This window comes from Accipiter gentilis, chromosome 29 (genome assembly GCF_929443795.1).
Source record: "Accipiter gentilis chromosome 29, bAccGen1.1, whole genome shotgun sequence".
NCBI classification, from domain to species: Eukaryota; Metazoa; Chordata; class Aves; order Accipitriformes; family Accipitridae; genus Astur; species Astur gentilis.
The window spans coordinates 631,451-645,335 of record NC_064908.1 but is presented as its reverse complement, the minus strand read 5'-3'; the positions used below and the strand labels follow the sequence as shown (position 1 = coordinate 645,335).

Genomic DNA, 13,885 nt, shown 5'->3' with positions numbered 1-13,885 from the left:
CTTATACCTAGTATATCTAATACATACTAGCTCAGTAAAGAATTGTTGGGTTTAATAAAATACCCTCTGATTTGATAATGCTGATAGTAATGCATATTTTTGTCATGAGCACTTTTATGAATTAGGCTAGTTGGTGAACAGAGCTGTTCCTTTAAAAACGTTTCTTGTATAGAAAAAACTATTTCATTTTAGGAAAACCCCATTACCAGGATGTAGATGTAGCTTCTATCTTTGTCTTGCTGTTTGATTATTTAAGTCGTATCCCAGCAGTGGGATAATGTGAGCACACAAGTTCAGTGCACTTGAAACAGACTGCACTCAATAAGATTTGCAGATTCAGTTCCTTGCAATTGTCCAGCTGCCCACACTAAATAAATCGGTGCATAAATCTCTGCAGTTTGAGGATGTAAGCCTTGTCAGTGTGGTTCCCATGTCAGTGCACTCTGTGCAGGCATGCTAAAAATACTATGGACTTGGGGACTGGCATTCCAGCACACGTGCAGTAGCAACTTCCCATGGAGCACTCGATGTTCAGTGGCATTAAGCAGCATGGCAAAATAATTCAGTTAAAAAGGGCAAGTTCTTGTGTTTGCAAACTTGCAAGAAGTGTCAAAGTGCTAAATTGCTTGGAGGCGGTTTCTTCCACTCTTCATAGAAGGGCATATCTAAGTCTGTTCTGCTTGTGCTTTTGTTTAACATGCACAGATGCATGCACACTACCATGTTACAGTTTTCCAGGTTGGGTTTCAGCCCAGAATAAGTATTTGGAGTTACTTTAGTGCATAATGGATTGGAAATTAGGGTGAGTGGCCACAAGGATGCTTGGTGTCCTTTCTTAATGAAATAGTAAAAGGAGTGTTGCAGCTATCAGATCATAAAAGAAAAATGCAAATACTGAATTACTAATGCCTCACCCTACCCAAGTGCATTCCTCCTCTTCAGTATTTGTAATGCCACTGGGATACCTGCAGCAAACAACCTGATGTTGGGCACACCTTGTGCTCTTGTTTGGATGTGATTTGGCTGTGGGCAGGAGGCACTGCCTGCGGAGCAGCTCTCACCCATGGTGGTGGACCGTGGTCCAGAGCCTGGCGGGTGCCTGCAGAGGAGTCTGTCTCTTCTCCAGACATGACTGGTCCTGCATGCTCTGCTTCAGCTCACATGGCTAGCTTTACCCATCTCTGAGCATCAGTTCCTTCAAACCCCCTTTCTAAGCCCAGTCTTCAGTAGAAATCTGTGGCCTGATGAGGGAGACTTTAGTAGTCCAGTCAGACACATACAGTGGAATAGCTATGTTGAGTTGTAATATTATTCCCCTATTCCCTTGTGTTGCCCTGCATTTCACTTCTGCATGATGTTCTTTGTCTTTGTGTGCAGAAGTACACAAGTTCAGTTATGCTTTTGATTTAATATGCATTTTGTGGGGTGGTATCTCTTTCAGAAGGACAAGCAGGACAGTTCTGGGAGTTTGGAAGCTGTCGGTGATCCCATCCCACAGCCAATGCCATTTCCACCCACTGCTGTACGACCAGGCTCTCCTAAACTGGACCCTTCGGAAGTCTACCTGAAGTCTAAGACTATATATGAGGACAAACGTGAGTATATCAACTTCAATGTGGAAATATTCAATTATGAAGGAATTTTTTCCTTGTTATATGTGTGGTAAAACTACTGTGACTTTCGTATTGAGTTTGTTAACCTCCTGTAGATGAAACATTTTGAGAAATGCGTCGGTCATACAGAAACTAGAAAACTGTGGAACACCTTTTTTAAAGAAAGATACAATATGTTTCAACCATTATTACAATAAAACAGTTAAACACAGAAATGGTCTCAAGGATGATCTAGTTCTGAAGTACACTGAAGTAGACCTGACCATTTCAGAGCTTATAGAAGGTAGCTCTGAGTTGTATTACAGACTGGCTTTTATCCTGGCCCACTGTACAAATGCAGCTGTGATTTCTCCTTTGGCATTTGTCAATCTATCCTTTCCTTTTTCAGCCTTTTCTTGAAAATTTATTTTTCCATTTTGGGAAAAGATTGTCTCTGAAGATTTGACTGTTTGAATTATTTACTGTATTTCTGGTTACTGCGTTCAGTCAATAAGAAGAGTCAGAATGCACCACCAAAGCATGAACTTTCAATGATCAAAGATGGCTCCTTACATGTTTTGAAATGTTACTTTGTCTTAGCTCCAAACACAAGAGATTTGGATGTTTTCCTGCGAAAACAAGAGTCAGGCTTTGGTTTCCGGGTGCTTGGAGGGGATGGACCAGATCAGCCTGTAAGTGAAACTGTTTACAGTTACCTACATGTTATTTTACAGTATTACCATTGGAATGACTCCTACTCTGTCATCCTCATTTCCCTCTCATTCCAAACAGTTCAGTGATGGCAAAATTGATCAATTCAGTAATTGCCTTTTAAAGATCAAGAGTTGATCCAGATTACCTTTCTTTTTTTTTCCTCTTCATGGCTGACTTCAATCTGCAAGGCTCCCATGCCCTTTCCGCTATCTAGAGTCTGTCTTTGGCAGCGGTTTTGTGTGTCAGGCTGGTAATACTGATGGTGTTTCTGTAGTTGTTGCTGTGTCTTGGGAGCACTCAAAAGGGCAGTGCTGGCGCCCAGCCTTTGCCTGTTTCCACCTGATCCCGATGGTGGTCTTGGCACAAAATGCGCCCTGGCAAAGCTCAGTGTGCTGTGCACGTTGGCGCATGCTGGGGAGCAGATGAGTGGAAGGAAGTGGCTGCTTACCCTGCAAAAATTCTGTCAGGCCATTCTTTTGAATACAGCCCAGTGAAACGAGGAGAGATTTGGGATTGTGTTGCAACCCTTTTTTCCCACCTCTCCCACTGAATTTTTAAAAATGCATTTTGTTCCATCTCTCATTGTGGTTTCTGGTGGATTTGTCTCAAGGAGACAAGTACAGCCTTTCCAGTGCACTCTTTCAGGCTTTTATTTGCCTTGTGTTTTTCCTTCTCATCTCAGAAAATACAAAATGTGGTACTTCAGGATTTTTGTGAAAGCCTGGAAGCAGAACCTGTTAACAAACTGGCTTCCTCCTGCAAATGGGTATTGGTATTGTTTTGCATTGTAACTGGCATCAAACTGTAGCTCTGATGTTTGCACAGGAGGAAGAATACTAGTTAGTGCCTATTTTGCTTTAACCTGGTCAGTGACTAGAGTTCAGTTATGATTTTAAGTTGTCAGTGTAGTTGTGTTTCCTGGCCTCAGCCTGCAGAGGTGTTGCAGTTGGACTTGGATGACTCTCTGCTTGAGAGGTCATTGCCAAGGAATGGTGGAGTTGGAGGCAGATGGGTAAATGCCAGTGCAGAAACCCCTGGGTAGTCTGTCCCTCTGACAGCAGGCTTTAGGAGACTTCCCTCCATTTCCAAAAAGGCAAAAACTTTTCTCTGGGAAGAAGTGCTAAGACTTGTACTGTATGTCAGGGGCCGTTCCTTCAGCTGTCAAGTTAAGAGGAAAAGCTTTTGGAATAGATACTCGTAGATTGTTTTCTGATTACAGTTAAGGAGTATGTTTTTTTTACATTCACAGCTGTGATCCAGTGCTAGCCTTTTTTTTTTTTCCTCCTCTAACATGCATTTAAAGAAAAAGGAAGAGCAAAACCAAAGAATTTTACTTCTGTGCGCTTTATAGCATTTGTGGTGTTTTGTTTCCGTAACAGCCATAGCTGTTGGTAAGTGTCAGGCCGATGTCGTGAATCCTGTGTACAGATGATGTGCGCACCATTGCTTAACCTCCAACAAGTACTGGCTTAATTATTCTTAATCTTTCATTTAACCTGAATGTTATTCTAGCATGTGAAATAGTGTGTGGCATTCTTATCTGTGTTATATTCAGTAGCACTTTGAGGTGGGGGTAGACAAAATTGATAAGGGAAGTGTAGCTGTTTGAATTCATCTAATCACCAAAAGCTGTGCACTGAAAAAACTTGAAGCATGGAACTGTCTGAGCAGCTTTTCAGAAGTAAAACCGAGTTCTTTTGAAAGCTTTTGCTTCTTCCCCAATCACTCTGGCCTGGTCTTCGTTTAAAAAAAAAAAACAAACAAAAAAACCCCCAAAACAAAAACCAAACAAACAAAAACTGAACCCACACCCACCCTCCCACCCCCCTGAATAAGTAGAATGAATGAGAGGCTTTTGTTTCAATAATGTCTGGGAAATCATATGTTTGTAATAAGTACATAGTGCATGCTTATGTCAAAAGTTGGGCTTTTTAGCAAACTGAAAAATATGCTCAAGAGATAGCAATGCTTCCAGAATTCATGTAAATAAGGATTAAAAATGCCCCCAAACTTTTAAGTATTTACTGAATGCTTTGAGCCCCCAATTTGTATCCACTGAGTCAGCTTGTGCTAAGTACACTCACTGGCTGTGTTTCTGCTAGAATTGGACAGTCAGATAATCTTTAAAAATACCTTCCCAAAAGCCCTCATCTGTCTGGATTCACCTGGATTCCAACCATTACGTGTTCTGATGAGTTCATGTTCTGCCATTCAAACCCCCTGACTCTGCTCTGCTGACAGATTTATATTGGAGCCATAATCCCATTGGGAGCAGCAGAAAAAGACGGCAGGCTTCGAGCTGCGGATGAGCTGATGTGTATTGATGGGGTCCCTGTTAAGGGGAAGTCACACAAACAAGTTTTGGACTTAATGACCAGTGCTGCACGGAATGGTCAAGTGCTGCTCACAGTCCGGAGGAAGATCATCTTTGGTGGTATGTGTCTGTCTGTCTGGAGAGGGTACTGCAGGACGCACAGATCTGGCTAAACTTAATGTTTTTGTAATCAAATCAATTAAAGCTGCTCTGAAACTCATCAATTATTGCACTAGAGCTGAGCAGCCTGAGATTCAGGAGGGTCAGCTATAATTCTGAGTAAATGGAGAAAAGCAGAATTTAATAAGCTGATGCTTTGGTGCTTGCTGGTTTGTACTGCTCACACAGGTAAGGCTCTGAAAATTATGATGGCAGTGGTGTTTTCTTCAAACCTTTTTGCAGATATTAGTTAGAACAGCCACTAATGCTATGCAAATGGAGTAATAACACAATCTCTTTTCTGTACAACACGCTGTATTCTCAAGTCTTTTGACATGTTATGTGTAGCAAGAATAAGTGCATTCAAACCAGAGATGATGTAGGGCAGCATCTTGTGATTCTGCTGTTTTAGATCACTGTCCAGATTGGCAGTGTACAGAAGATTATTGTCCTTGACTTGGTGATGTTGATCATATGAATGACAGAGCTGGGATGGGGTTCAGGAGTACTAATAAGTCCCCTGTGCCAATTAGCAACCAGTATTGCTTTTCCATTGCATTATTCAACCATTAATTCTGAGTATATACAAGTAAAAGGAAAAAGTATTTTTAAGATCAGTTCTCAATTTCTTTAAGATGCCTTCTGATAGATAGGCTACTTCAGGACCAAAATATTGTACGTTTCCTAAAAGAAAGCCTGGCTTCAGTCTTCAAACTGCCTTTTGAAAAATGTTTCCATTGTTCCAAGTAAACAGTTATTCCTCACTTAAGATAGCAATAGTTGTAGTTTGTAGCAGGATCTCTGCCGTAGGTCTTGCACTTGTAGCATGCGGAAGGGCCATTATGGTTTTTTTTTTTACTATAAGAACACATCAGATCGCTCTGACAGAGTCTGGGTACACACTGCTAAGTCTGTTTGACTATGTGCAGCAGGCTTTCCTTGCGTAACTGTGCATACCTATGTAGGACTCTGGGCCTTCGAATGCTTTGTCCTGCATCTGATTTCTATTTGATCCAAATTGTATTGTTAATAAACTCACCCCTTACTTTCCCAGGCAGGCAGTGTTTCCTTATGCTGGCACTGATACTGAGATGTACAGTTTTGTAGTAGCTGCTTGGTAAAACAGCAGTATTGTTTTTTCCTTATTTGTGGTTTGTCTGTTACCTGCAAGGGGAAAAGCAACCAGAGGAGGAGGAGTTGCAGCCTGTCTTGATGCAAAACAGCTCTCCCCGACTGAATAGGGTAGAGTTTGCAAACCAGCAGTCCCCAGAGGTCTATGATGTCCGTCTGCAGCGGAAGGAGAATGAAGGATTTGGCTTCGTCATCCTCACCTCAAAGAACAAACCTCCTCCTGGTGGTAAGCACCGTGTTCTGGTGACTTTGTCACTGCCTGGCCTCGCTGCGTTGTGTTTGTACCAAACCTGCTGCTGGCATTAGCAGGCATGAGCAGGGCTGCAGCTTCTTCAGGCACTTCTCTTTCTTTGAAGTGCTGGTGTTACCTACACAGCGCTCTGCGTAGATACACTCATCTTTGATTCACGCTATTTCACAGCCCACCCACCTGAGGCTTGGTCTATCTTGCTTCATGTTTATATTCTTTTTCACCCAACTCTGATATAAGTGGGGAGCAGAGGGAAAGTATATCCCATGCAACCAGCCTGTACACACGAGTGTGCACTTGTCACAGGGCAGTCTTCAGGATGTGGATAGTTGTCAGGCTGTGGTGGTGATGCAGATTCTCACAATGGAAGTATAGTTTCAACACTGGCTTTGTATTACCTAATCAGGTAGAATTTCTTATTTTGGGGATCTGAGACAGTAGAGACTGCAGTACTTGGAAGAAAGCAATGAAGCTGTTACTGTCAGACAGATAGGGTGTTTGTCTAGAAAGACCATCAAAAAGAAAAAGTAGCATGCTCTGGTATTATGGTTCTGATATATGGACATGGCTTCAGGCATAGTTGTAAAGATAAACAGCAAAATAACCAAGGTTAAAAGCAAAACCAAAAAGAAATATTGTGAACAGAAGTGAATGAGAGAACCTGCTTGGAGGAAGCCCTGGAGTCTCAGTCAATTAATGGGAAGATCTGTGACCCCCTGCACAGGAGCAGGTCTGTTCTGTGTAATCAAGTGCATTTGTATTGCTCATGCTGATGGCTGCTACTTACCTCGTAGTGCCAGGTAAAGGCTATTGAATATTTTTGGCATGAGGGAGCGAGTAGGGTCATCTTTCTGAGATTCATTCCCTTTGGCCATCAGGTTTGGGTTATCTGTGGCAGCCCTCAAAATACAAGCCAGCTCAGTGTGTGCACCCACAAACGAACTCAATTCACTGACAATAAGGTACAGATAACTCCTGAAATCCTTACTCAGTTCCTTTAGTTCCTTAGTGTAAATCACCCTTCTGAAACTTCCTCAGCTGGTTCCAGACAGACATAACGATGGCTTGAAAATGTGTCTCTATTTTTATTGAGCCTCAGACACTTTCTTCTGTTTTTCCACTTCATTTTACTGCACAAAGAAAAAACAGCAGGAGCACAGAAAAAAACTGATTCTAAATAACATTGTGCTGAATTCATATGATATATATTTAGAGTGTGATGCAGTCTTGGCTCAGACAATACCTTTTCAAGAATGTTAAAGCCAGCCACTCTGGAAGTGCCTGGCGCGGTGGGATGGCGCAGTGGCAGTGGTCCATGCTTGGAGCTGCTGTCGGGTTCCCATGGCAGCAGCAGGGCAAGCTGTCACCCTCCTGTGCATGATGCTGTGCAGATAATTGTGTCCTGTGTCAGAGTGGCCATGGGTTGATGGTGTGTTGTCTGGTCAGTTGGATATTAAGAAAAAATACTATAAGCAGAATTATTCTATAACATTGGTATTCTAATATAATATGACTGTACTACAAACAATGTTTTTGTCTGAGGATCTGGTGCAAATCCCTGTTTATTTGATACTAGAACTGAAAGGAGAAGACAACTGAAACCAATTCCAGTGCTGAAAACATAAGCCCTGTGGTCTGGGCTGTTTATAACACACAGGAAAAGAGATGCTAGTGCTTCCACAGGCTGTGCTGTGCAGAACTTTGCAGTGCCACAGTTTAACATGAAGCTACTGTGTTGTTCTAAAGCCAGGATATTTTAAAACAAGTAATCAGCAATTGAGTCTGCAACCCTGCAGTGCTTTACTCTTCACAGTTGGCTTTTAGGTTTATAGTACTTAAAAAAAGTCTATTAAGGGAAGTGTAATTAAAATTTAAACTCATGGTAGATGCTAGAAGGCATCAATGTCTGTTCCTTCACAGTAACTTCTGTGTGTGCTAGCTCATTAAAACAATCCTTGATGGCTTTTTAATCTTGGGTGGCTGATGACACTGTGAAAGTGTTTCAGATTTGCTGTCATAGTTTTGAAAAGCCAGCTGGTAATCCTGACAGGGGCATAATGTTCCTCACCTCTCCGGTCCCTCAGAGAAAAGCATGTTTGGGAGGGCAGCAACTACAGAAAGCAGGTATCCATCAAACCCACTTTAGGCTTTGGAGGTGCAAACAGGCTTTTACATGAAGTACCAGGAAGAGCATTTATGAAACATGTGGAGGTCAGTCTGGAGAGGTGTTTGGAAATAAGTTACAAAGGAGCAGTGCAGCAGTTCCTGTGCAGAAGAGCCCTTATGAGGGATTTGGGAAGGACAGGAGCCAATTTTGCTGTGCTTTCAGGCATCCAGATGAATGAAAGGCTGTTTTAGACGCGTGGAAAAGCATGCTGACTGATGTGCTTTGATGTAATGTGAATCTGCTCTGTTGAGGCCACGTCAGCAGGCAGGCAGCTCAACGAACCACTCTTTTGCCCCAGGTTTTGGTAGGCTTCACCCATCGCAATGGTATCTCACTGGCTGCTGAGTGCCATCTGCAGTGCTGACGTTCGGGTCAGCAAACCGTAAAACAAGATCTCTCCCCGAGCACCAGCACGGCTCTTGGCGGGGAGAGTGCAGGAGCTGCCGGGGCCGCGGTTGTGCTCTCCCACGGGAGAGGTGCTGGAGGAAGCACCACGCTGGAGTGGATCATCCCTCCCTTCATGTGCCTCTTTAGTTCTGCTCGTTCCTGTGTCTGTGGAAAGTAACTAAAAGCAGTCATCTTTCCTTCTGCTTCTCATAAAAGTCCCTTCTCCCTGTTTTGTCTTTTCTGGCCTCATTGCTTTGGCCTCTAGAGGAGCCTGTACACAGAGCAGAGTATCACTATGGGACGAACTGAGGAAACCAAGCCAGGAGAGCTAGCTAAAATTCAAGACAGTTAATACAGGTGCAAGTTCATCTCGGAGAGCAGGAATAGGGAACTGGTCTGTGCAGAGCTGATCGAGCACATCTTGCTCTGCTGCCTGGGTGTGCTGAGGGTCGCTGCTGAAGGTGCTCACCAGGTTACTGAGTCAGTGTCTGGCAGAAGTTTGATTTCCTTTTGAAGTGTATTTAAGGCTTAATGTTTGGTTGCAAGGACAAGAGATAACCCATGCATCCAGATTTCTAATGACTGTTAAACTGGATGTCCGTAACTGTCTGAGTCCACACAGTGCTCCAGGGTCTATGCATGAAATGGAAAACAATACATTGAGTGGCAAAACAAACTGCTTCAGAGAGCTCCTGGGACACGTGGCCTTGCTCATCCCTTTGCAGATGTGACCCGTTTCCTTCCCGTGTTTCCCTTTAGGCGCAACACCTTGTATGTGACAAGGCCGTGCTATCAGGCCTTGGTGTTTCCATTCACTCTACTGAGTGAAGGTTTCTTTGTTACTTGCAAGTTTTTTTTGTGCTAGCAGTGCTGCCCTTTGGAGCAGGAGCGGTCTCTGGGATGTCTATGGCAATTCTGGGTCTGGGTGATACTTATCTGACATGAATATTAATCGTGTTGCTGTCCCTGTTCTTGATTTCCTAGTGATTCCTCACAAGATTGGGCGAGTTATAGATGGAAGCCCAGCTGACCAGTGTGGGAAACTGAAAGTGGGAGACCGCATCTCGGCAGTGAACGGTCAATCCATCATTGAGCTCTCACATGACAGCATAGTGCAGCTGATCAAGGACGCAGGAAATGTGGTGACTCTGACTGTCGTGGCTGAGGAAGGTAAGGAGGGCGTGCGGCTCCGGCAGGTGGGTGGGTCCTACCACACTGCCAAAGTCTGATGTTTGTAACTTCTGAGGTTAATTCGCTTAAAGTGGAGTTTTTTAAGATGTTTGGAAGGAAAAATAAAAGTGAAGCTCGTCTGTTTGCTGTGGAAGAGCTGAAGGCAGGTGGGGTAGAGAGAGACAGCTCCCAAGGTGGTTATACTGAAAAATAAGATGCAGGTATTAACAATATGATGCATGGTAAGGGAAATTCTCGTGGCTTCTCATGTGAAAGACTGCTGCTCACATGGAAACATGTCCTGTCCAGACCTTGCATTCAACCAAAGGGTTGAATTCCCCCTCTCCTGGGGGAGCTGTAGCAGACATGGGACGATACTCAGAGAGAAAAATCTTCTTGCCTCTGGACAGTGCCTGTCTCTTGCTGCTGCAGTTGCTGCCAGGAGCTTTGTTCCAGATGAGGCAGGTACCCCTGGGATGCTCTGGAGCAGCTCTGCTGGTCAGAGGTAGGGTGCTGTAAGGCCGCAGGGACACCTGCTTTCCAGATCCTCTCCATTTAGGCACTCAGAGTTTTTCCTTCCTGCTATGTTAAAATACACAAATTGCCTAATGCTGCATCCCTGGGATACAACAGAAACATCCTGTAGTTCTGTCTGCCAAAACTACCCTTTGAAAAATGGTCACATTCCACCATGAAAACCTTGCTCAGGGTTTTCCTGCAGAGCCTCCCAGGCTGCTAGCAAATTCTTCACACACAACTGCCATGTCATCTAAGCAGCAAAGTGAGTATTTGTGACTGCAAAGTCCCATCTTTAGAGACCATATTTTTAATGAAAGCTCCCATGCAACGCTGCATTCAGTATGGTATTGTTTCTACACAAACAGTTCACTATAAATATGTAAAATCCAATAATTTGAAGAGAAAAGCTGTTTTCCAACCCTGCTTACCACTGCATTTTTTCTGGATTGCTGCTTGTGGGTTTAATTAAACTTGCTATCATTGTTTTGGCAGAAAGTTGGCTTTCTTCACCTTTTAAACAACAAATACCTAAAGCCAGAATGTGAATAAAGTCAACAGATGATTCTCTAATTTCACGTTCATTGCAAATATTTAACAAGCTATCTCAGCCTGTAATACAGAATTTCAAGGACTTAATTTTCCTTTTTGTTAATGCTTGAAGCAGAGATACTTCTATAAATTGTTATTTTTCTATTAAGATTTTCATGTTTATCGAATCTAATTCTTTCCAGTTTGAAGGGACACACCTCAAAGCAGTTGCCCAGGGCAATGTTTGTAATGCAAATTAAGTTTGAGTTGATTGCATTAGGTCTGTTTCTCTGGGGCTCTTAATCAGCTTTGTTTTCAAAATAAGCTTTCTAAATATAACATTTTTGTCCCTTTTTTATGTATGACCTTACCTGGACTCTGTGTGAGAGCTTTTCCCACTTCCTCAATTACAGGTTTGGAGCCAAAATGTAGAGATAAAACAAAAACCTGAGGAGAATCAACAAAGAGATTTTAAAAAAAGTCTGTAGCAGGTGATAAAACTAGACTGAGGAGACCAGTTAGAAAAAAAGTGCAGCTTAGAGGAGCTGGAGTTGGCGTGTTTCAGATGTAAAGAATTTTGTGACAATGAAGGAGAGAGAAGCAGAACCTGTTCCACTGAAATGGGAATACATCACCACTTTAAAATTCTCCTTGATTTAGCTGGAGAAGTACAGTTTAGCTCACAGCATAAGCCTCCCTACAGCAGACTCCCGTAGAAGGCCAGAGTGGATGTGAATTAGTCAGGGCTTCAGGCGTTTTCCCCACTGGGTTGCAGGGGGAGAGCTGAGCTTCACAGAGATGGTTCACGAGACAGTGGTTAACACCAAGGAAGATGCAAGATGCAGCTCCAAAGAGAAAAATACACATTTTGCCAGAAGCTGTTCAGCGTCACAAAGCATAAACACTAACAGAGTTTGCTGTTCCCCAGTGCATCATCTTCAGTGCTGTCCTCTGAGACTGGCAATGAAAATACTGCCTTGTACCCCTTCCCTCTCCCTTCTAGCTTTCACAGATGTGTGATCTTTGCTTTTCATATGAATAAACGAATTCCACGTCATGCGCCAGAAGACATTCTTTAACATTTTTCACAAAAGCAGGAGCCTGTCAGCTTTTGTCATGTATTAGCTGGAAACACAAGAGAGCAGGCTGGAAAGAGAACTGGAGAATATGTACAAACAGATGGCATTTTTCTTGCCTGTGCTTCTAAATTAAAACTCTGAGTATAAACCAGGAGTAAAAGTTGACATTTTGTCTCTAGAGAAAAACCTCTTTAAGGCATGTCACAGTAATAGCACCAAGCAGTCCTGTGAAGGACTTGGGAGGTCTTGCATACCTGAGAAATTCAGTCTAATAATGTGTATTATGTTTTCCTTCCCTTAAGATGCTTGAGCACTTTGTATATTTTACTGGGGTTGGTTTGTTCATAACAGAGAAATGTAGTAATGTGACGCACCTAACAGAGGACTGGAACATCTCTAGTTTTAGTGCTTGGGATTTATTTTTTTTTTTAACCCTTGTAAGGAAAAGGAGTTCATTAGTTTATAATTCAGCAAATAAGTTCATCTTAGGCCACTACTTGCCATTTCAGGTTCTAGCTAAGAGGCAGCTTTTTGCGTAGACTATGGTTCAGTACTCTTAAGTAACAGAGACATTTGGTATCCCGAAATATGCACTGGATTTATTGTAAAGTGCACAATTACTGTATTTTGTGTGGAAGGGAAAATAATCTTAAGCTATTTTAAAAGATTTTATTAAAATGTCATTATACTTTATTAGCCTTTGGGAGAAGGCAAAACACTTTAAAATTCTCTTTGATAACATGTCAGTGAATTAGTCCCTCCAGTGTGGTTGTGGGACCAGTTCATAACCTTTCTTATAGCTGACTGGTAGCAAACTCTCCGTTGTGCCTTAAATCAGTTGACAGTTTCCCTCCTTTGTTGGGGTATTCACCTCTGAATCCTCATTGCTCCTGCAGATCCTCATTCTCCTCTTACCTTTAAAAAGGGATATGTTCTCAAATGGACATTATTCTTAATTTCTTAGAAAATTTTATTATATTGAATATCCATGGATCTGACTAGCCCTAATCCCTTCTGGTCTTCATCAACTTGCAGACAGTCTAAAACCCTTCTGGTCATGTCTAGTTCGGTTAAAATTGTGTTGTTTTTCTGAGGAAAAGCAACGTAGGTAAGAATAAAATTCCTAGGAATTTATTCTATGGAACTAATGAATTACACTTGGGTTCCTGGCATATGGTGTTAGAACCTGCAAAATCTTCTTCACCTTGTGACTGTGGTGGGCTTAGCTCAATCTGAGATGCTGTGGCAGTAGCATCCTTAGAAACAGCAGACACAGTACTGATGGTCACTGTGGTCTCGTGGTGAGTATGCCTAGCTTTATATTTGGGAAATTTTCTTTGTTGATTTTGTTTGAATTTATTAGAACACCGTGGTCCTCCGTCAGGAACAAACTCCGCCCGGCAGAGTCCAGCTCCACAGCACCGACCGCTGGGATCAGCACAGATCAACCCTTCCGGCGCAGACAGGTACGGTGCTTTTGGATTTGGCAAAAGAACTGAGAACAGCCAGAAAAGCTTGACCAGAGGGGTTGTTAATGCAAAAGTAACATCCACATCCTTTTATCTCTGTGTAGGGGAGCTACGGAAAGTGAAACTGGAAAAGAAGTTTCAAATAGTTACAGGCTTTCCTGGCCCGAGCATAAGCACTTGACACAGTCTGATGCTGGCGTTGCTTCAGTTATTGGTAGCCGTCATTCCCAGGTACAGGTAACCGTCCAGAGGGTGCAGAGACATGCAAAATAGTCGTTCTTCAAGACACTACAGTGACATTGCCAGAGAGTATTCAGAAGCAGAATGATAAAACATATCCCTGTCAGACGTGGGTAGAAAAGTTGCGTATAAAAACACACTAAAGTGTTTCACAGAATGTTTTTGC

At 42.7% G+C, this 13,885-nt stretch overlaps 1 protein-coding gene across 6 annotated transcripts in view; it reads left to right on the top strand.

The window, feature by feature from the left end:
- Positions 1 to 13,885, top strand: part of MAGI3 (membrane associated guanylate kinase, WW and PDZ domain containing 3) — a 74,746-nt gene that overhangs the window by 52,773 nt on the left and 8,088 nt on the right. For 4 of the 6 annotated variants that reach the window (XM_049831686.1, XM_049831689.1, XM_049831688.1 and 1 more), the window contains exons 12-18: positions 1,442 to 1,595; positions 2,193 to 2,284; positions 4,548 to 4,740; positions 5,951 to 6,136; positions 9,699 to 9,884; positions 13,374 to 13,476; positions 13,584 to 13,716. In XM_049831686.1, the coding sequence (XP_049687643.1) occupies positions 1,442 to 1,595; positions 2,193 to 2,284; positions 4,548 to 4,740; positions 5,951 to 6,136; positions 9,699 to 9,884; positions 13,374 to 13,476; positions 13,584 to 13,716 (1,047 nt within the window). The remainder of the gene's footprint in view (positions 1 to 1,441; positions 1,596 to 2,192; positions 2,285 to 4,547; positions 4,741 to 5,950; positions 6,137 to 9,698; positions 9,885 to 13,373; positions 13,477 to 13,583; positions 13,717 to 13,885) is intronic. The other 2 variants (XM_049831687.1, XM_049831691.1) reach the window with 1 other exon arrangement.